The 21334-nt window shown below is 61.5% G+C and overlaps 2 protein-coding genes across 4 annotated transcripts in view; both read left to right on the top strand.

The window, feature by feature from the left end:
* Positions 1-7: 7 nt before the first annotated feature.
* MCOLN1 (mucolipin TRP cation channel 1) lies at positions 8-17069 on the top strand. Of its 3 annotated transcripts, XM_086871219.1 has the most exons (14): positions 10-703; positions 1498-1709; positions 2565-2732; positions 3184-3325; positions 4425-4506; positions 5956-6052; positions 7103-7202; positions 7877-7983; positions 9838-9987; positions 11195-11296; positions 12115-12237; positions 14136-14342; positions 15302-15432; positions 16308-17069. In XM_086871219.1, the coding sequence occupies exons 1-14, from the start codon at positions 688-690 to the stop codon at positions 16342-16344; spliced, it is 1674 nt and encodes a 557-aa protein (XP_086727345.1). In that variant the 5' UTR covers positions 10-687; the 3' UTR covers positions 16345-17069. The 3 variants fall into 3 exon arrangements, with proteins under 3 accessions (XP_086727347.1, XP_086727346.1, XP_086727345.1); XM_086871221.1 differs by lacking the exons at positions 14136-14342; positions 15302-15432; positions 16308-17069 and adding an exon at positions 13522-13644 and having other exon boundaries at positions 8-703; XM_086871220.1 differs by lacking the exons at positions 14136-14342; positions 15302-15432; positions 16308-17069 and adding an exon at positions 12951-13133 and having other exon boundaries at positions 8-703.
* A 781-nt stretch (positions 17070-17850) lies between these two features.
* The window catches only part of DNMT1 (DNA methyltransferase 1), a 29315-nt gene continuing 25831 nt past the window's right edge, over positions 17851-21334 (top strand). Inside the window, exons 1-6 of the mRNA XM_086871218.1 lie at positions 17851-18032; positions 19078-19120; positions 19454-19561; positions 20257-20446; positions 21035-21107; positions 21192-21282. Of these exons, the coding sequence (XP_086727344.1) occupies positions 17974-18032; positions 19078-19120; positions 19454-19561; positions 20257-20446; positions 21035-21107; positions 21192-21282 (564 nt within the window). The 5' untranslated portion in view covers positions 17851-17973. The remainder of the gene's footprint in view (positions 18033-19077; positions 19121-19453; positions 19562-20256; positions 20447-21034; positions 21108-21191; positions 21283-21334) is intronic.

The following is a 21334-nucleotide window of genomic DNA, read 5'->3' as shown; positions in this document are numbered from 1 at the left end:
AAAACAGCCGCGACCCCGCCCCGGGCGGCACTGGGAGCGATACTGGGAGCACTGGGAGGGAACTGGGAGCACTGGGAGCGATACTGGGGGCACTGGGAGCGATACTGGGGGCACTGGGAGCACTGGGAAGGAACTGGGAGAGATACTGGGGGCACTGGGAGCGATACTGGGAGTACTAGGAACGATACTGGGAGCACTGGGAAGTAACTGGGAGCACTGGGAGCGATACTGGGAGCACTGGGAGGGAACTGGGAGCACTGGGAGGGAACTGGGAGCGCTTTCCCTGCCAGTCCAGCCCTTACTGGGAGCACTGGGAGGGAACTGGGAGCGCTTTCCCTGCCAGTCCAGCCCTTACTGGGAGCACTGGGAGGGAACTGGGAGCGCTTTCCCTGCCAGTCCAGCCCTTACTGGGAGCACTGGGAGGGAACTGGGAGCGCTTTCCCTGCCAGTCCAGCCCTTACTGGGAGCACTGGGGGGGAACTGGGAGCGCTTTCCCTGCCAGTCCAGCCCTTACTGGGAGCACTGGGAGGGAACTGGGAGCGAACAGAGCCCGGGAGCGGCCGCCGGGGGTGGGCGGGGCCAAGATGAAGGGCGTGGTTATGCAAATGAGGGAGCGATTGCGCGCTGTGATTGGCGGGCGCGAGCAGCGCGGTGTTTCCCCAGTCACGTGAGGGCCGGGCCGGAGCAATGGCGGCGGCGTCCGGTGTGAGGGGAGAGGGAGCGGGAATGGGAATGGGACCGGGAATGGGGACCGGGAATGGGGACAGGGACCGGGAATGGGACCGGGAATGGGGACAGGGAGCGGGAATGGGACCGGGAATGCGGGATCCGGACCCCGAGTCCGTGTGGGAATGGGAGCGGGACAAGGGGGACACGGGGGCGGGGGGTACCGGGAACCGTGAGGGGAGAGGGGACAGCGGGGCCTGGGCCTGAGGGGACAGCGGGTACAGGGGGGACACCGGGACCTCGGGGGACATAGCCCAGGGCGTGACACCGGCCTGAGGTGACACCGGGACACGGGGATGACACCGAACAATGGGGGGACACCGGAACCTGAGGGTGACACCGGCCTGAGGTGACACCGGGCCTTGGGGGGACACAGCCCAGGGGGTGACACTGGCCTGAGGTGACACTGGGACCTGAGGGTGCCACCGAACAATGGGGGGACACCGGCCTGAGGTGACACCGAGCAATGGGGACACTGGCACCTGAGGGTGACACCGGTCTGAGGTGACACCAGGACCCGGGGGTGATCCGAACAATGTGGGGGACACCGGGACCTGAGGGTGACACCGGACTGAGGGGACACCGGGCCCCGGGGGGACACAGCCCAGGGAGTGACACCGGGGACAGGGGTGACACCGGCCCGAGGTGACACCGGGACACGGGTGACACCAAACAATGCGGGGACACCGGGACAGGGGTGACACCGAACAATGGGGGGACACGGCCCAGGGGGTGACACCGGCCGCAGGTGACACCGGCGGGTGTCCCCAGAGACCGAGCGGCTGCTGGGCGGCGGGCCCGGGTACGGCACGGCCGGGACGGCGCCGGTACCGGGGGACGAGGAGGAGGAAGATGAGGAGGAAGAGCTGCGGCGGCGCCTCAAGTATTTCTTCATGAGCCCCTGTGACAAGTACCGGGCCCGCGGCAGGCGGCCCGTCAAACTGGCACTGCAGCTCGCCAAGATCGTCCTCGTCACCGTGCAGGTGACACCGGGGACAGCGGGGATGGCAGCGAGGGGACAGCGGGGACAGTGGAGATGGCAGTGGGGACAGTGGGGGGACAGCGGGGATGGCAGCAGGGACACCACGGGGACAGCAGAGATGGCAGTGGGGACAGTGGGGGGACAGCGGGGATGGCAGCGAGGGGACAGCGGGGGTGGCAGTGGGGATGGCAGTGGGGACAGCGGGGATGGCAGCAGGGACACTGCGGGGACAGCGGAGATGGCAGTGGGGACAGCGGGGGAACAGCGGGGATGGCAGGGACAGTGAGGGGACAGCGGGGATGGCAGCAGGGACACCACGGGGACAGCGGAGATGGCAGTGGGGACAGTGGGGGGACAGCGGGGATGGCAGCAGGGACACCACGGGGACAGCAGAGATGGCAGTGGGGACAGCGGGGGGACAGCGGGGATGGCAGCAGGAGGAGCTGGGACATCATGGAGGGGGTACAGGGGCATGGGGACACCAGGGAGGGGACACAGGGACATGGGGAGGTGCCAGGGACACTGGGGAGGTGACACAGGGACGTGGGGACACCGGGGAAGGGACATGGCAACACCAGGGACGTGTCACAGGGACGCCAAGGAGGGGGCACAGGGACATGGGGACACTCAGAAAGGGACATGGGGACACTGAGGAGGGGACACAGGGACATGGGGACACTCGGAAAGGGACGATGGAGTGTTCTGGGACAAAGCATGGCAGCGTCCCTGCGGTGGGACAGGGGCTGATGGCAGCCGTGGCTTTTGTCCCCAAGCTGTGACACCGTTTTGGGACCAAACACAGCAGTGTCACCATGATGGGACAGCAGGTGACAGAGGTGGTGGCCTTTGTCCCCAGCTGATCCTGTTCGGGCTCAGTAACCAGCTGGTGGTGGCCTTCAAGGAGGACAACACGGTGGCCTTCAAGCACCTGTTCCTCAAGGGCTACGAGGACGGCGCCGATGACACCCAGGCCACCTACACCCGCGGGGACCTCCTGGAGAACCTGGCCTTTGTCCTCGAGAAGGTGACACGGGGACACCGGGAGCGGCTGGGGACACCGGGAGGGGTTTGGGGATACTGGGAGGGGTTTGGGGACACCGGGAGGGGTCTGGGGACACTGGGACCTCCTGGAGAACCTGGTCTTTGTCCTCGAGAAGGTGACACAGGGACACTCGGAGCGGGCTGGGGACACCGGGAGCGGCTGGGGACACTGGGATGGGTTTGGGGACACCGGGATGGGTTTGGGGACACCGGGAGGGGTTTGGGGACACTGGGATGGGTTTGGGGACACTGGGATGGGTTTGGGGACACCAGGAGGGTTTGGGGACACCGGGAGGGGTTTGGGGACACCGGGGTGGTCTGGGGACACTGGGAGGGGTTTGGGGACACCGGGATGGGTTTGGGGACACCGGGGTGGTTTGGGGACACTGAGGTGCCCCAGGGCCACCCCCAGCCCCGTGTGGCTGTCCCCGCAGTACCTGGCTGTCCCCAACGAGTCCCTGGGCCGTTACGCCTACGGGGACAGCGCCGAGCTGCGGCTGTGCCAGCGCTTCTTCCGCAGGGGGGACATCGACCCCGGCAACGACACCTTCGACATCGACCCCGGCGTCGTCACCGGTCGGGGGGACAGGGACTGGGGGCTGGGGGCTGGGGTTTGGGGTTTGGGGTCTGGGGTTTGGGGTCTGGGGTTGGGATTTGGGGTTTGGGGTTGGGGTCTGGGGTCTGGGGTCGGGGGCTGGGGTCTGGGATTTGGGGTCTGGGGTTGGGGTTTGGGATTTGGGGTTTGGGGTTTGGGGTCTGGGGTCTGGGGTTTGGGGTCGGGGGTTTGGGTTTGGGGTTTGGGGTCTGGAAATTGGGGTCTGGTGTCTGGGGTTGGGGTTGGGGTCTGGGGTCGGGGTTTGGGTTTGGGATTGGGGTCTGGGTTTGGGGTTTGGGGTCTGGGGTTGGGGTTGGGGTCTGGGGTTGGGGTTTGGGTTTGGGATTGGGGTCTGGGTTTGGGGTTTGGGGTCTGGGGTTGGGGTTTGGGGTCTGGGTTTGGGGGCTGGGGTTTGGGGTCTGGGGTCAGGGTTTGGGGTTTGGGGTCTGGGGTTGGGGTCTGGGGTCTGGGTTTGGGGTCTGGGTTTGGGGTCTGGGGTTGGGGTCTGGGGTCTGGGTTTGGGGTCTGGGGTTGGGGTTTGGGGTCTGGGGTTGGGTTTGGGGTCTGGGGTCTGGGTTTGGGATTTGGAGTTTGGGATTTGGGGTTTGGGGTCTCAGGTTGGGTTTGGGGTCTGGGATCTGGGGTTTGGGGTCTGGGGTTGGGGTTTGGGGTTTGGGGTCTGGGTTTGGGGTTTGGGGTCTGGGTTTGGGATTTGGGGTTTGGGATTTGGGATTTGGGGTTTGGGATTTGGGGTTTGGGATTTGGGATTTGGGGTCTGGGTTTGGGGTTTGGGATTTGGGGTTTGGGGTCTGGGGTTGGGGTTTGGGGTTTGGGGTCTGGGTTTGGGGTTTGGGGTCTGGGTTTGGGATTTGGGGTTTGGGATTTGGGATTTGGGGTTTGGGATTTGGGGTTTGGGATTTGGGATTTGGGGTCTGGGTTTGGGGTTTGGGATTTGGGGTTTGGGGTTTGGGGTTTGGGGTTTGGGATTTGGGGTTTGGGTTTGGGATTTGGGGTTCAGGATGGTCCCAGAACTGTCCCAGGACCTTTGGGCTCACCCTGACCCCAATCCTGACCCCACAGAGTGTCTGGGGGTGCACCCCGGGGACCCCCGGCCTCCGGCGCTGGACGGCTCCGACGGCAACTTCACCCTCCAGTTCCACAGGTAAACCCCAAAATTCCGCAGGTAAACCCCAAAATTCCACAGGTAAACCCCAAAATTCCACACCTGAACCCCAAAATTCCACACCTGAACCCCAAAATTCCACAGGTGAACCCCAAAATTCCGCAGGTAAACCCCAAAATTCCACACCTGAAGCCCAAAATTCCACGGGTGAACCCCAAAATTCCACAGCTAAACCCCAAAATTCCACACCTGAACCCCAAAATTCCACAGGTAAACCCCAAAATTCCACAGGTAAACCCCAAAATTCCACACCTGAAGCCCAAAATTCCACACCTGAACCCCAAGAAACCCCAAATTCCCGGAAATCCCCCCCAGGGGCGTTTCCCATCCCCAAAATCCCCGCTCTGGGATTGGCCTTCCCCTTCCCCGAATTCCTGAGGGGGATTTTGGGGAGGAATTTCCCCTTTCCCGGTTTTTTTCTGGGATTTTGGGGAGGAATTTCCCTTTTCCCGTTTTTTTTCTGGGATTTTGGGGAGGAATTTCCCTTTTCCCGGTTTTTTTTCTGGGATTTTGGGGAGGAATTTCCCTTTTCCCGGTTTTTTTCTTGGATTTTGGGGAGGAATTTCCCCTTTCCCGGTTTTTTTCTGGGATTTTGGGGAGGAATTTCCCTTTTCCTGTGGTTTTTTTTTGGGAATTTTGAATTTTAGGGTGGAGTTTTTTTTTTAGAGAATTTTGGGATTTTGGGGTGGGGTTTTTTTCTGGAATTTTGGGATTTTGGGGTAGAATTTTCCCCTTTTTTGGGAATTTGGGATTTTGGGGTGGTTTTTTTTTGGGAATTTGGGATTTTGGGGTGGAATTTTCCCCTTTTTTGGGGAATTTGGGATTTTGGGGTGGAATTTTCCCCTTTTTTGGTAATTGGGATTTTGGGGTGATTTTTTTTGGGAATTTTTGGATTTTGGGGTGGAATTTTCCCCTTTTTTGGGAATTTGGGATTTTGGGGTGATTTTTTTAGGGGGGAATTTGGGATTTTGGGGTGGGGTTTTTTTTGGGAATTTGGGATTTGGGGGTGATTTTTTTAGGGGGGAATTTGGGATTTTGGGGTGGAATTTTCCCCTTTTTTTTGGAATTTGGGATTTTGGGGTGATTTTTTTTGGGAATTTGGGATTTTGGGGTGATTTTTTTTGGGAATTTGGGATTTTGGGGTGATTTTTTTTGGGAATTTGGGATTTTGGGGTGATTTTTTTCTGGAATTTGGGATTTTGGGGTGGAATTTTCCCCTTTTTTGGGATTTTGGGATTTTGGGGTGATTTTTGGGGGGAATTTTGGGATTTTGGGGTGATTTTTTTTGGGAATTTGGGATTTTGGGGTGGAATTTTCCCCTTTTTTGGGAATTTGGGATTTTGGGGTGATTTTTTTTGGGAATTTGGGATTTTGGGGTGGTTTTTTGGGGAGAATTCTGGGATTTCAGGGTGTTTTCTGTCCCCTCAGGCTGATCAATGTCACCGTGGAGTTCCAGCTCAAGGCCATCAACATCCAAACGCTGCTGAACCACGAGATCCCCGACTGCTACACCTTCAGTGTCACCGTCAGTGTCCCCAGGGTGTCCCCATGGTGTCCCCAGGGTCCCCAGAGTGTCCCTGAGTGTCCCCAGAGTGTTCCACAGTGTCCTCAGTGTCCCCACGGTGTCCCCAGGGTGTCCCCAGGGTCCCCAGAGTGTCCCCAGGGTCCCCAGAGTGTCCCTGAGTGTCCCCAGGGTCCCCAAAGTGTCCCTGAGTGACCCCAAAGTGTCCCCAAAGTGTCCCCAGAGTGTTCCACAGTGTCCTCAGTGTCCCCACGGTGTCCCCAGGGTGTCCCCAGGGTCCCCAAAGTGTCCCCAAAGTGTCCCCAAAGTGTCCCTGAGTGTTCCACAGTGTCCTCAGTGTCCCCACGGTGTCCCCAGGGTGTCCCCAGGGTCCCCAGAGTGTCCCTGAGTGACCCTAAATATCCCTGAGTGTCCCCAGGGTCCCCACAGTGTCCCCAAAGTGTCCCCAAAGTGTCCCTGAGTGTCCCCAGGGTCCCCAAAGTGTCCCCTGAGTGTTCCTGAGTGTCCCCAGGGTCCCCAAAGTGTCCCCAGAGTGTCCCCAAAGTGTCCCCAAGGTCCCTAAATATCCCTGAGTGTCCCCTGGTTGTCCCCAAAGTGTCCCCGAAGTGTCCCTGAGTGACCCTAAATATCCCTGAGTGTCCCCAGGGTCCCCAAGGTGTCCCCTGATTGTCCCCAGAGTGTCCCTGAGCGTCCCACAGTGTCCCCAAAGTGTCCCCTGAGTGTTCCTGAGTGTCCCCAGGGTCCCCTGATTGTCCCCTGAGTGACCCTAAATATCCCTGAGTGTCCCCAAGGTCCCCAAAGTGTCCCCAGAGTGTCCCCAGAGTGTCCCTGAGTGTTCCTGAGTGTCCCCAGGGTCCCCTGATTGTCCCCTGAGTGTCCCTAAAGTGTCCCCTGAGTGTCCTCAGTGTCCCCAAAGTGTCCCCTGATTGTCCCTGAGTGTCCCCTGAGTGTCCCACAGTGTCCTCAGTGTCCCCAAAGTGTCCCTGGGACAGTGACAGTGACACAGTGCCACAGTGACAGTGCCACAGTGACAGTGCCACCCCCTGTCCCCAGGTGACGTTTGACAACCGCGCCCACAGCGGGCGAGTGCGGATCCGCCTGGACACCCACGCGGCCATCCGGGAGTGCCACCACCCCTCGCTGCCCGGCACAGGTGACAGCGGGTGACAGCGGGTGACAGCGGGTTCTGGGGGTGTCCCCCGGGAGTGCCACCACCCCTCGCTGCCCGGCACAGGTGACAGCGGGTGACAGCGGGTGACAGCGGGTTCTGGGGGCGTCCCCTGGGAGTGCCACCACCCCTCGCTGCCCGGCACAGGTGACAGCGGGTGACAGCGGGTGACAGCGGGTGACAGCGGGTTCTGGGGGTGTCCCCCGGGAGTGCCACCACCCCTTGCTGCCCGGCACAGGTGACAGCGGGTGACAGTGGGTGACAGCGGGTTCTGGGGGTGTCCCCCGGGAGTGCCACCACCCCTCGCTGCCTGGCAGAGGTGACACCACGGTGGCACCTGGCCCCAAGGGTGAGCCCAGGTGTCCCCAGGTGTCCCCAAAGGTGTCCCCAGGTGTCCCCAAAGGTGTCCCCAGGTGTCCCCAGGTGTCCCAAAGGTGTCCCCAGGTGTCCCTGAGGGTGTCCCCAGGTGTCCCCAGGGGTCCCCAGGCCTTGGGAAGTGACCCCAGGTGTCCCAAAGGTGTCCCCGAGGATGTCCCCGGCTGTCCCCAAAGGTGACCCTGGCTGTCCCCAAAGGTGTCCCCGAGGGTGTCCCCGGCTGTCCCCGAGGGTGACCCCGAGGGTGACCCCGAGGGTGACCCTGGCTGTCCCCGTCCCCGCAGGTGACAATTGGCGGCGCCTGGCGTTTGACGTGTTGGTGACAGCCGTGTGCTCGCTGTCCCTGGCGCTCTGTGCCCGCTCCATCGCCCGCGGGCTGCTCCTGCAGCGGGTCAGTACCGGCACCGGAACCGAGACTAGAACCGAGACTAGACCTGGGACTAGAGCCGAGGCTAAACCTGAGACTAGAGCCGAGGGTAAACCTGAGACTAGAGCCGAGGGTAAACCTGAGACTAGACCTGAGACTAGAACCGAGTCTAGAACCGGATCTAGAACCGAGTCTAGAACCCGATCTAGAACCACTCTAGAACCGCTCTAGAACCGAGTCTAGAACCCGATCTAGAACCGAGTCTAGAACCGCTCTAGAACCGAGTCTAGAACCGAGGCTAAACCTGAGACTAGAACCGAGGCTAAACCTGAGACTAGAACCGAGGCTAGAACCAGGACTGGGAACCAGGAGTGGAACCGGGACTGGAACCGGAACTGGAACCGGAACCGGAACTGGGGGAGGGGGTTTGGGGGAGGGGATTGATGGGACATGGTGGGACATGGGGACATTGGGACATGGTGGGAGCTGGGGACACGGTGGGACATTGGGACACGGTGGGACATGGGGACACAGTGGGACATGGGGACACAGTGGGACATGGGGACACGGTGGGACATTGGGACATGGGGACATGGGGACATTGGAACACAGTGGGACACAGGGACACAGTGGGACACGGTGGGAGGTGGGGACATGGTGGGACATGGGGACATTGGGACACGGTGGGACACAGTGGGACACAGTGGGACACGGTGGGAGGTGGGGACACAGTGGGACATGGGGACACGGTGGGACATGGGGACACGGTGGGACACGGGGACACATGGGGACACGGTGGGACACAGTGGAACACGGTGGGACACGGTGGGACATTGGGACATGGTGGGACATGGGGACATGGTGGGACATGGGGACATGGTGGGACATGGGGACATGGTGGGACACAGGGACACAGTGGGACATGGTGGGAGCTGGTGACATGGTGGGATATTGGGACACGGTGGGACATGGGGACACGGTGGAACATTGGGACATGGGGACATGGGGACATGGGGACACTGGAACACAGTGGGACACAGGGACACAGTGGGACACGGTGGGAGCTGGGGACACGGTGGGACACTGGGACACGGTGGGACATTGGGACACGGTAGGACATGGGGACATGGGGACATGGGGACACGGTGGGAGCTGGTGACATGGTGGGACACTGGGACATGGTGGGACATGGGGACACGGTGGGACATTGGAACACAGTGGGACACGGTAGGACATGGGGACATGGGGACACGGTGGGACATAGTGGGACATGGGGACATGGTGGGATATTGGGACATGGGGACATTGGGACACGGTGGGACATGGGGACACGGGGACACGGTGGGAGCTGGGGACACGGTGGGAGCTGGGGACACGGTGGGACATGGGGACATGGGGACACGGTAGGACATGGGGACATGGGGACACGGTGGGACATGGGGACATGGTGGGACATGGGGACACGGTGGGACATAGTGGGACATGGGGACATGGTGGGATATTGGGACATGGGGACATTGGGACACGGTGGGACATGGGGACATGGGGACACGGTGGGAGCTGGGGACATTGGGACACGGTGGGACATTGGGACACGGTAGGACATGGGGACATGGGGACACGGTGGGACATGGGGACATGGGGGCACGGTGGGACATTGGGACACGGTGGGACATTGGGACACGGTGGGACATGGGGACATGGGGGCACGGTGGGACATGGGGACATGGGGACGCGGTGGGACATGGGGACATAGGGACACGGTGGGAGCTGGGGACATGGGGACACGGTGGGACATGGGGACACGGTGGGACATGGGGACACGGGGACACGGTGGGAGCTGGTGGCCCCCCGGCGGTGACAGCGGTGTCCCCGCAGGAGTTCAGCCGGTTCCTGTGGCGCCGGCACGGCCGCGCCGTGTCCGTGTGGGAGCGGCTGGAGTTCCTCAATGGGTGGTACCTGCTGCTGGTCACCAGCGACCTCCTGACCGTGCTGGGCACCGTCCTCAAGATCGGCATCGAGGCCAAGGTCAGCCCTGGGGACCCGACAGGGACAGGGACAGGGACGGGACAGGGACAGGGACAGGGATGGGACAGGGACAGGGACACCATCCCTGGGGACAGGGACGGGACAGGGACAGGGACAGGGACAGGGACGGGACAGGACAGGGACAGGGACAGGGACAGGGACAGGGACAGGGACACCATCCCTGGGGACAGGGACAGGGCCAGGGACAGGGACAGGGACAGGGACGGGACAGGACAGGGACAGGGACAGGGACAGGGACAGGGACAGGGACACCATCCCTGGGGACAGGGACAGGGACAGGGACAGGGACAGGGACAGGGACGGGACAGGGACACCATCCCTGGGGACAGGGACACCTCTGGGGATAGGGACACCATCCCTGGGGACAGGGACAGGGACAGGGACACCATCCCTGGGGACAGGGACACCTCTGGGGACAGGGACGGGGACAGGGACAGGGACGGGGACAGGGACAGGGACAGGGACAGGGACAGGGACACCATCCCTGGGGACAGGGACAGGGACAGGGACAGGGACACCATCCCTGGGGACAGGGACACCTCTGGGGACAGGGACGGGACAGGGACAGGGACAGGGACAGGGACAGGGACGGGACGGGGATGGGGACAGGGACAGGGACAGGGACAGGGACAGGGACAGGGACATCACCCTGGGGACAGGGACACCTCTAGGGATAGGGACACCACCCTGGGGACAGGGACGGGACAGGGACACCATCCCTGGGGATAGGGACACCTCTGGGGACAGGGACACCACCCTGGGGACAGCGATGGGACAGTGACACCACCCCTGGGGACCATGACACCTCTGGGGATAGTGACACCACCCCTGGGGACAGTGACACCACCCTGGGGACAGGGATGGGACAGTGACACCATCTCTGGGGACAGGGACACCCCTGGGAACAGTGACACCTCTGGGGACAGTGCCACCACCCCTGGGGACAGTGACAGGACACTGACACCACCCCTGGGAACAGTGACACCTCTGGGGACAGTGACACCACCCCTGGGGACAGTGACACCATCCCTGGGGACAGCAGGGAGGGGACAGTGACACCCCTGGGTGGCCACTGTCACCCCTGGGTGCTGGCCCTGCCCCGGTGGCACTGTCCCCATGCTGTCCCCACGCTGTCCCCACGCTGTCCCCACACTGTCCCCACGCTGTCCCCACGCTGTCCCCACAGAACTTCTCGGACTACGACGTGTGCAGCATCCTGCTGGGGACATCCACGCTGCTGGTCTGGGTCGGTGTCATCCGGTACCTGACCTTCTTCCAGAAATACAACGTGAGTGACACTGGGGACAGCTGGGGACACCTGGGGACAGCTGGGGACAGCTGGGGACAGCTGGGGACACACCTGGGACAGCTGGGGACAGCTGGGGACACACCTGGGACAGCTGGGGACAGCTGGGGACACCTGGGGACAGCTGGGGACAGACCTGGGACAGCTGGGGACACACCTGGGGACACCTGGGGACACCTGGGGACACACCTGGGACAGCTGGGGACACCTGGGGACACACCTGGGGACACCTGGGGACACCTGGGGACACACCTGGGGACAGCTGGGGACAGCTGGGGACACCTGGGGACAGCTGGGGACACCTGGGGACACCTGGGGACAGCTTGGGACACCTGGGGACAGCTGGGGACACACCTGGGGACAGCTGGGGACACACCTGGGACAGCTGGGGACACACCTGGGGACAGCTGGGGACACCTGGGGACACCTGAGGACACCTGAGGACACACCTGGGGACACCTGGGACACACCTGGGGATATCTGGGGACACGGACAGGGTTAAATCCCATTTTTCCACCCCAAATCCCCATTTTCCCACCCCATTTCCCCCCCAAATCCCCATTTCCCACCCCAAATCCCCCCCAAATCCCCATTTTCCCTCCCCAAATCCCCATTTTCCCTCCCCAAATCCACCCCAAATCCCCATTTTTCCCACCCCAAATCCCCATTTCCCTCCCCAAATCCCCCCCAAATCCCCATTTCCCACCCCAAATCCCCATTTCCCACCCCAAATCCCCATTTTCCCCTCCCCGCCGCTCCCCAATCCCGGTTTTTCCCGATTTCCCGGTTTTTCCCCCCAGATCCTGATCGTGACGCTGCGCGTGGCGCTGCCCAACGTGATGCGCTTCTGCTGCTGCGTGGCCGTGATTTATTTGGGATATTGCTTCTGCGGCTGGATCGTGCTGGGCCCGCACCACCTCAAGGTGGGCGGCCCAAAATCCCCTTTTTGGGGTCCCAAAATTCCCTTTTGGGGTCCCAAAATTCCCAAAATTCCCTTTTGGGGTCCCAAAATCCCCTTTTTGGGGTCCCAAAATTCCCAAAATTCCCTTTTGGGGTCCCAAATTCCCTTTTTGGGGTCCCAAAATTCCCAAAATTCCCTTTTTGGGGTCCCAAATTCCCATTTTGGGGGCGGGAATTCCCAAATTCCCCTTTTGGGGTTCCCAAATTTCTGTTTTGGGGTTCAATCCCTCCCTAAATCCATGGATGATGTGGGGGTGACACAGGTGAGACAGGTGACACAGGTGTGACAGGTGACACAGGTGTAACACACAGGTGTGACAGGTGTGACAGGTGACACAGGTGTGACAGGTGACACAGGTGTAACACACAGGTGTGACAGGTGTAACACACAGGTGACACACAGGTGTGACAGGTGACACACAGGTGACACAGGTGACACACAGGTGTGACAGGTGACACAGGTGATACACAGGTGTGACAGGTGACACAGGTGTGACAGGTGACACACAGGTGTGACAGGTGACACAGGTGATACACAGGTGTGACAGGTGACACAGGTGTGACAGGTGACACACAGGTGTGACAGGTGACACAGGTGACACAGGTGTGACAGGTGACACAGATGACACTGGTGACACACAGGTGACACAGGTGACACAGGTGTTCCCGTTGACAGTTCCGCTCGCTGTCCATGGTGTCCGAGTGTCTCTTTTCCCTGGTCAATGGTGACGACACAGGTGTGACAGGTGACACAGGTGACACAGGTGACACACAGGTGTTCCCGTTGACAGTTCCGCTCGCTGTCCATGGTGTCCGAGTGTCTCTTTTCCCTGGTCAATGGTGACGACACAGGTGTGACAGGTGACACAGGTGTGACAGGTGACACAGGTGACACAGGTGTGACAGGTGACACACAGGTGACACAGGTGTGACACACAGGTGACACAGGTGTTCCCGTTGACAGTTCCGCTCGCTGTCCATGGTGTCCGAGTGTCTCTTTTCCCTGGTCAATGGTGACGACACAGGTGTGACAGGTGTGACAGGTGTGACAGGTGACACACAGGTGACACACAGGTGACACACAGGTGACACAGGTGTCCCTCCCCGCAGTTCCGCTCGCTGTCCATGGTGTCCGAGTGTCTCTTTTCCCTGGTCAATGGTGACGACACAGGTGTGACAGGTGACACAGGTGACACAGGTGTGACACACAGGTGACACACAGGTGACACAGGTGTTCCCGTTGACAGTTCCGCTCGCTGTCCATGGTGTCGGAGTGCCTGTTCTCGCTGGTCAATGGTGACGACACAGGTGTGACAGGTGTGACAGGTGTGACACACAGGTGACACACAGGTGTGACAGGTGTGACAGGTGACACACAGGTGACACAGGTGACACACAGGTGTCCCTCCCCGCAGTTCCGCTCGCTGTCCATGGTGTCCGAGTGCCTGTTCTCCCTGGTCAATGGTGACGACACAGGTGTGACAGGTGTGACAGGTGACACAGGTGACACAGGTGACACAGGTGACACAGGTGACCCAGGTGTCCCTCCCCGCAGTTCCGCTCGCTGTCCATGGTGTTCGAGTGTCTCTTTTCCCTGGTCAATGGTGACGACACAGGTGTGACAGGTGACACAGGTGTGACAGGTGACACAGGTGACACAGGTGTGACAGGTGACACACAGGTGACACAGGTGTGACACACAGGTGACACAGGTGTTCCCGTTGACAGTTCCGCTCGCTGTCCATGGTGTCGGAGTGCCTGTTCTCGCTGGTCAATGGTGACGACACAGGTGTGACAGGTGACACAGGTGTGACAGGTGACACAGGTGACACACAGGTGACACAGGTGTTCCCGTTGACAGTTCCGCTCGCTGTCCATGGTGTCGGAGTGCCTGTTCTCCCTGGTCAATGGTGACGACATGTTTGCCACCTTCGCGGCGCTGCGGCCCAGCGGGGCGCTGGTGTGGCTGTTCAGCCAGGTGTACCTGTACTCCTTCAGCGCGCTCTTCATCTACATGGTGCTCAGCCTCTTCATCGCCCTCATCACCGGCTCCTACGACACCATCAAGGTGAGCGCACACCTGCGTGTGACGTCACCGGGGCGGGGCCTCACCTGGGTGTGACCTCACCTGGGTGTGACGTCATCTGGGTGTGACGTCATCTGGGCAGGGCCTCACCTGGGTGTGACCTCACCTGGGTGTGACGTCATCTGGGCAGGGCCTCACCTGGGTGTGACCTCACCTGGGTGTGACGTCATCTGGGTGTGACCTCACCGGGGCAGGGCCTCACCTGGGTGTGATGTCACCTGGGTGTGACGTCATCTGGGTGTGACCTCACCTGGGTGGGGCCTCACCTGGGTGTGATGTCACCTGGGTGTGACGTCATCTGGGCAGGGCCTCACCGGGGTGTGATGTCACCTGGGTGGGGCCTCCCCTGGGCAGGGCCTCACCTGGGTGTGATGTCACCTGTGTGTGACGTCATCTGGGTGTGATGTCATCTGGGTGTGATGTCAGCTGTGTGTGACATCACCTGGCTGGGACCACACCTGGGTGGGGCCTCACCTGGGTGTGATGTCACCTGTGTGTGATGTCATCTGGGTGTGATGTCATCTGGTGCCTCACCTGGGCGTGACATCATCTGGGTGTGACATCACCTGAGTGTGGTGCCACCTGAGTGTGATGTCATTTGGGTGTGACATCACCTGGGTGTGACGTCACCTGGGTGTGATGTCATCTGGCTGGGACCTCACCTGGGCGTGATGTCACCTGGGTGTGATATCATCTGGGCGTGGCGTCACCTGGGTGTGACATCACCTGTGTGTGATGTCACCTGGGTGTGATGTCATTTGGGTGTGACATCACCTGTGTGTGATGTCACCTGGGTGTGATGTCATTTGGGTGTGACATCACCTGGGTGTGACCTCACCTGAGTGGGGCCTCACCTGGGTGGGGCCTCACCTGGGTGTGACGTCACCTGAGTGTGACATCACCCGGATGTGACGTCATCCCTGTCCCTCCCCTGTCCCCAGAGCCAGTCGGAGGCGGCCCCTCCCCCGTCTCAGCTCCAGGTGTTCATCGCTCAGTGCCAGGACAGCCCCAAATCCGGAAAGTTCCGCCGGGACAGCTCCGCCTCCTGCTCCGCCCTCTGCTGCTGCGGCCGGTCCGGACCCGGCTGGGGGGTCTGGGGGGGTCCTGGGGGGGTCTGGGGGGGTCTGGGGTGTCCTGGGGGGTCTGGGTGGGGTCTGGGGTGTCCTGGGGGGGTCTGGGGGGTCCTGGGGGGGTCTGGGGGGTCCTGGGGGGTCTGGGGGGTCCTGGGCGGTGTCACCTGGGCGGGGGATCCCGAATTATCCCAAAATCCGCCCCAAATCACCCCAAAACCACCCCAAAATTTAGCCCCAAATCACCCCAAAATCCAGCCCCAAATCACCTCAAAATCCAGCCCCAAATCACCCCAAAATCCAGCCCCAAATCACCCCAAAATGACCCCAAATTCCAGCCCCAAATCACCCCAAAATCCAGTCCCAAATCACCCCAAAATGACCCCAAATTCCAGCCCCAAAATCACTCCAAAATCCAGCCCCAAATCACCCCAAAAAGACCCCAAAATACAGCCCCAAATTACCCTAAAATCCAATCCCAAATCACCCCAAAATCCAGCCCCAGATCACCCCAAAATGACCCCAAAATTTAGCCCCAAATCACCCCAGAATCCACTCCTGGACCAGCCCCGAATCACCCCAAATCACCCCAAAATCCAGCCCCAAATCACCCCAAAACCACCCCAAAATCCAGCCCCAAATAACCCCTAAATGACCCCAAAATCCAGCCCCGAATCACCCCAAAATTATCCCAAAATCCAGCCCCAAATCACCCAAAATCCACCCAAACCCCGCCCCTCCCTCAACTCTCTGTGCTCCCCCCTCCCCTCCGGGAATTTTTGGGGTCCGGGGGGGTCTCCCCGGGGTCCCTCCCCCCAAAATCTCCTAAAACCCCCCCAAAATCTCCTAAAATCACCCCAAAATTGTGTCCCCGCAGGGCTCCCTCGCAGGACAGCGCGCTGCTGGTGAACTGAGGGGACACCGGGGGGACACCGGGGGGACACCGGGGGGACACCCCAAAACCCCCCCAAGCTTTTAATTTAATTTATTTTATTTTCTGCTTTTACCCGCCCGCGACCCCGAATTTGGGACCCCCAGGATGGAATTTTTGGGGGGGGGGGGTTGGGACTTCTGGGTCCCCAAATTTGTTTTTGGGGACGTTTTGGGACCCCCGGATCATTTTTTGGGGTAAATTTGGAACTTTGGGACGCCCCAAATCCGTTTTTGGGGGCACTTTGGGGTCCCCAAATCATTTTTTGGGGTAAATTTGGAACTTTGGGACGCCCCAAATCCGTTTTTGGGGGGCACTTTGGGGTCCCCAGGATGGGTTTTGGGGACCCTTTGGGACTTTGGGACGCCCCAAATTTTTTGGGGGATTTTTTTTTGGGCTAGGTTGGAATTTCAGGGCTCCCAAATCCATTTTTGGGGGGAAACTTTGGGACCCCCAAAATCTGTTTTTAGGGCCAGTTTGGGACCCCCCTGATGGTTTTGGGGGGGTAAATCCGGACCCTTGGCGCCCCCAAATCCGTTTTTGGGGACACTTCGGGGACCTCGTCCCTGTCCTTGGGGTCACCGGAGCCGCTCTGGGTCCCCCCACCCGGCCAAAAATGTCCCTTTTCACCCCAAATCTGGGGGGTGTGGCCACCCTGGGGGGGGTTTCGTGTCCCCAAGGGGACAATAAAGGTGACGTGGGACACGAGGGCTCTGTGGTGACACTGGGGACACCCCCGTTCCTGTAATGGTACAGCCCTGTGAGAAGGTCTCGCCCTCCCACGCTGCCTTAGGGTGGTATGCTCCATACGGCCCCCCCTCCGTGCCCTCAGTGGTACCGCCCGCCTCCCCCCGTTACCCCTCAGTGGTACCGCCCATCTCCCCCCCCCGTCTCTCCTCAGTGGTACCGTCCGTTACCCCTCAGTGGTACCGCCCGCCTCCCCCCGTCTCCAGTGGTATCTCCCGTTACCCCTCAGTGGTATCTCCCGCCTCCCCCCGTTACCCCTCAGTGGTATCTCCCGTTACCCCTCAGTGGTATCTCCCGCCTCCCCCCGTTACCCCTCAGTGGTATCTCCCGTCACCCCTCAGTGGTATCTCCCGCCTCCCCCCGTTACCCCTCAGTGGTATCTCCCGTCACCCCTCAGTGGTATCTCCCGCCTCCCCCCGTTACCCCTCAGTGGTATCTCCCGTTACCCCTCAGTGGTATCTCCCGTTACCCCTCAGTGGTATCTCCCGCCTCCCCCCGTCTCCCTTTAGTGGTACCTCCCACTCCCCCCTCACCGCTCCGTTCCCCCCTTGAGGCCTCCCCGTTCTCCCCCCCCCGCCGCTCCCGGTACTCGCCCCGACCCTCCCGGTGCCCCCCGGTCCCCTCGCGGTCCCCCCGGTGCGGCGGGGCCCGCCCTGCCCGGCGCTGTCCCCCCCCGCGGCGGCAGCATGGTGCGCGCCGGCTCCCCCCGCGCGGTGGTCGGCGCCGCCCCGCTCCCGCCGCTCGTTTCCGCGCGAAGCCGCTCCCGGTCCCGCCGAGCCGGGCCCAAAGCGCGGCCCCGAACCCGGCCCCGAACCGGGCCCCGAGCCCGCCCCGCGCCCCCCGCCCGGCCCCAGCCCCGCTCCCGATGCCGGCCCGCGCCGCGCCGCTGCCGCCGGCCCCGCTGCCCGCCGAGCTGCGCCGACGGTGAGTCCCGGACGGGAGACGGGAGTGAGGCCCCCTCAGAGCTCCTCATTTCTCGCATTGCCCTCAGAGCCCTTCACTGCCCCTCACAGCCCCTCAGAGCCCTTCACGGCTCTTCACTGCTCCTCAGAGCCCCTCACGGCTCTTCACTGCTCCTCAGAGCCCCTCAGAGCTCCTCATTTCTCGCACTGCCCTCAGAGCCCTTCACTGCCCTCAGAACGCTTCACTGCTCCTCACAGCCCCTCAGAGCCCCTCACTGTTCCTCACTGCCCCTCACAGCCCCTCAGAGCCCCTCACGGCTCTTCACTGCTCCTCACTGCTCCTCACAGCCCCTCGGAGCCCCTCACAGCCCCTCACTGCCCCTCACAGCCCCTCAGAGCCCCTCACGGCTCTTCACTGCTCCTCAGAGCCCCTCAGAGCTCCTCATTTCTCTCACTGCCCTCAGAGCCCCTCACTGTCCCTCAGAACCCTTCACTGTCCCTCACTTCCCTCACTTACCTCACTGTACCTCAGTATTTTTCTGCCTTCACAGCCCCTCAATTCCCTCACTGTCCTTCAGTCTTTCACCGCTCTCAGAGCCTCTCACTGCTCTCAGAACCCCTCACTGCCCTCAGGGGCGGCCCAGGATAAGCTGAGGGCCACCAGGATAAGCTGAGGGCCACCAGAATGGGCTGAGGGCCACCAGGATAAGCTGAGGGCCACCAGAATGGGCTGAGGGCCACCAGGATAAGCTGAGGGCCACCAGAATGGGCTGAGGGCCACCAGGACGGGCTGAGGGCCACCAGGACGGGCTGAGGGCCACCAGGATGGGCTGAGGGCCACCAGGATAAGCTGAGGGCCACCAGAATGGGCTGAGGGCCACCAGAATGGGCTGAGGGCCACCAGGACGGGCTGAGGGCCACCAGGATGGGCTGAGGGCCACCAGGATAAGCTGAGGGCCACCAGGACGGGCTGAGGGCCACACTGCGGTCCCGATCCGTGCCCGGTGTCCCCTCCGGAGCCATCCTGGTGTCCCCCGGCCCCGCTGACCCCCGGCTCTGCCCCCCAGGCTGCAGGACCTGGATCGGGATGAGGAGAACCTGGGAGAGAAGGTGAGTCCTGGGATGTCCCCGGTGTCCCCCCTGTGTCCCCACCGTGTCCCCTCTGTGTCCCCCTCTGTCCCCACACTGTCCCCATGTTGTCCCCACACTCTGCTCTGTCCCCTTGGTCTTCTGTGTCCCCTCCACCCCGGTATCCCCATGGTGTCCCCAATGTCCCCAATGTCCCCAGGAGAAGCTGAGCCTCATCCATGGCTTCCTGCCCCTCCTGTCCCTGCTGTCCCCAATGTCCCCATGGTGTCCCCAGTGTCCCCCTGCTGTCCCCAATGTCCCCCTGGTGTCCCCAGTGTCCCCCTGGTGTCCCCAATGTCCCCCTGGTGTCCCCAGGAGAGCGTCCAGGAGAAGCTGAGCCTCATCCACGGCTTCCTGCAGGCCGAGGTGCAGCTGCAGCTCAGCGAGCTCGAGGCCAAGCTGCGCCGCGAGGAGCTCTCGGAGGTGGGAGCCCCAAAACCCCCGGGATTCGGGATGAAACCCCGGGAAAACACAGGGGAAACCCCGGGATTTGGGATAAAACACTGGGATTTGGGATAAAACACTGGGATTTGGGATAAAACCCCAGGAAAACCCTGAGATTTGAGATCAGGGAAAACCCAGGGGGAACCCCGGGATTTGGGATGGAACCCCGGGGTTTGGGATGGAACCCCGGGATTCGGGATGGAACCCCGTGATTTGGGATGGAACCCTGGGATTTGGGATGGAACCCCGGGATTTGGGATGGAACCCCGGGATTTGGGATGGAACCCCGGGGTTTGGGATGTAACCCCGGGATTTGGGATAAAAAACCCTGGGATTTGGGATGGAACCCCGGGATTTGGGATGGAACCCCGGGGTTTGGGATAAAAAACCCCAGGGTTGGGATGGAACCCCTGGGATTTGGGATGGAACCCTGGGATTTGGGATAAAAAACCCTGGGATTTGGGATGAAACCCCGGGGTTGGGATGGAACCCTGGGATTTGGGATGGAACCCCAGGGTTGGGATGGAACCCCGGGATTTGGGATGGAACCCCGGGATTTGGGATGGAACCCCGGGATTTGGGATGGAACCCCGGGGTTTGGGATAAAAAACCCCGGGATTTGGGATGGAACCCCGGGATTCGGGACGAGCTCCAGGCCCCGCTGCCCTCCCCAGGAGCGTTACCTGGCCAAGGTGAAGGCGCTGCTGCGGCAGGAGCTGTCGGGCCGGAATGGCGCCGCGGGGGCCGATCCCGACCCCGACGGCAGCGACGATGACGACGACGGCGCCGCGGACGCGTCCGGCCCCGGCCCCGCCGCGCGGGCGCGCAAATCCCGCCGGAGCCGCTCCAACGGCGACGCCAAAAGTAAAACCTGGGGGTTCCCGGGGGGTCTTTGGGGGCGTGAATGGGGGTCCCTGGGGGGGGGAGGGAGGGGAGGAGCTGGGAAATTTGGGAAGGGGTTGGGGTGTGGCAGTTCCCATCGGGAGGGAAAATGGGATTTCCTTGGGAAAGGGTTGGGGTGTGACAATTCTTGTCAGAATTGAGAACTGGGGTCCCCTTGGGAAGGGGTTTGGGGTCTCCTGGTTTTGGGGTGTGACAATTCCCATTGGGATCGAGCTGGGATCCCCTTGGGAAGGGGTTTGGGGTCTCCTCACCTTGGAATGTGACAATTCCCATTGGGATTGAGAGCTGGGATCCCCTTGGGAAGGGTTTTGGGGTCTCCTGATTTCAGAGGACAACGATTCCCAGTGGGATCCCCTTGGGAAGGGTTTTGGGGTCTCCTGGTTTTGGGGTGTGACCATTCCCATCGGAATTGAGAGCTGGGATCCCCTTGGGAAGGGTTTTGGGGTCCCCCTGGGAGAGTTTTGGGGCTCTCCTGGCCTTGGGGTGCAGCAGTTCCCGGGGGGATCCCCTCGGGAAGGGGTTTGGGATCCACCCCGCTTTTCCCGGCAGAGTCTCCGGCCAGCGCCCGCGTCACCCGCAGCTCCGGCCGGCAGCCGTCCATCCTCAGCCTCCTGTCCAAAGGGTCAGTGAAGGCTCCCCCTCCTCTTCCTCACCCCGAAATCCCCAACCCCGCCCCGAACGCCCCAACCCCGGGCTCCTCCCGCAGGTCCAACAAGCGGAAATCGGAGGAGGCGAACGGGGAGGCGAAGCCGGAGCTGATGAGCGTGGAGAAGGAGGAGGAGGAGCTGGAGGAGAAGGTCGGTGGTGTCATCCCAGACCTGTCCTGGGTCGTTTTTGGGGTGATTTCCC

The sequence above is a fragment of the Cyanistes caeruleus genome, chromosome 35 (assembly GCF_971803275.1).
Source record: "Cyanistes caeruleus chromosome 35, bCyaCae1.hap1.1, whole genome shotgun sequence".
NCBI classification, from domain to species: Eukaryota; Metazoa; Chordata; class Aves; order Passeriformes; family Paridae; genus Cyanistes; species Cyanistes caeruleus.
This window is presented reverse-complemented; position numbering and strand designations above follow the sequence as displayed.

Excerpts from the sequence above, each read along its gene's own strand:
- MCOLN1 (XM_086871219.1), top strand. Across the intron at positions 2,733-3,183 it reads TGGCCTTTGTCCTCGAGAAG|TACCTGGCTGTCCCCAACGA; the intron begins GTGACACGGGGA and ends CTGTCCCCGCAG. Across the intron at positions 12,238-14,135 it reads TGGGCCCGCACCACCTCAAG|TTCCGCTCGCTGTCCATGGT; the intron begins GTGGGCGGCCCA and ends TCCCGTTGACAG.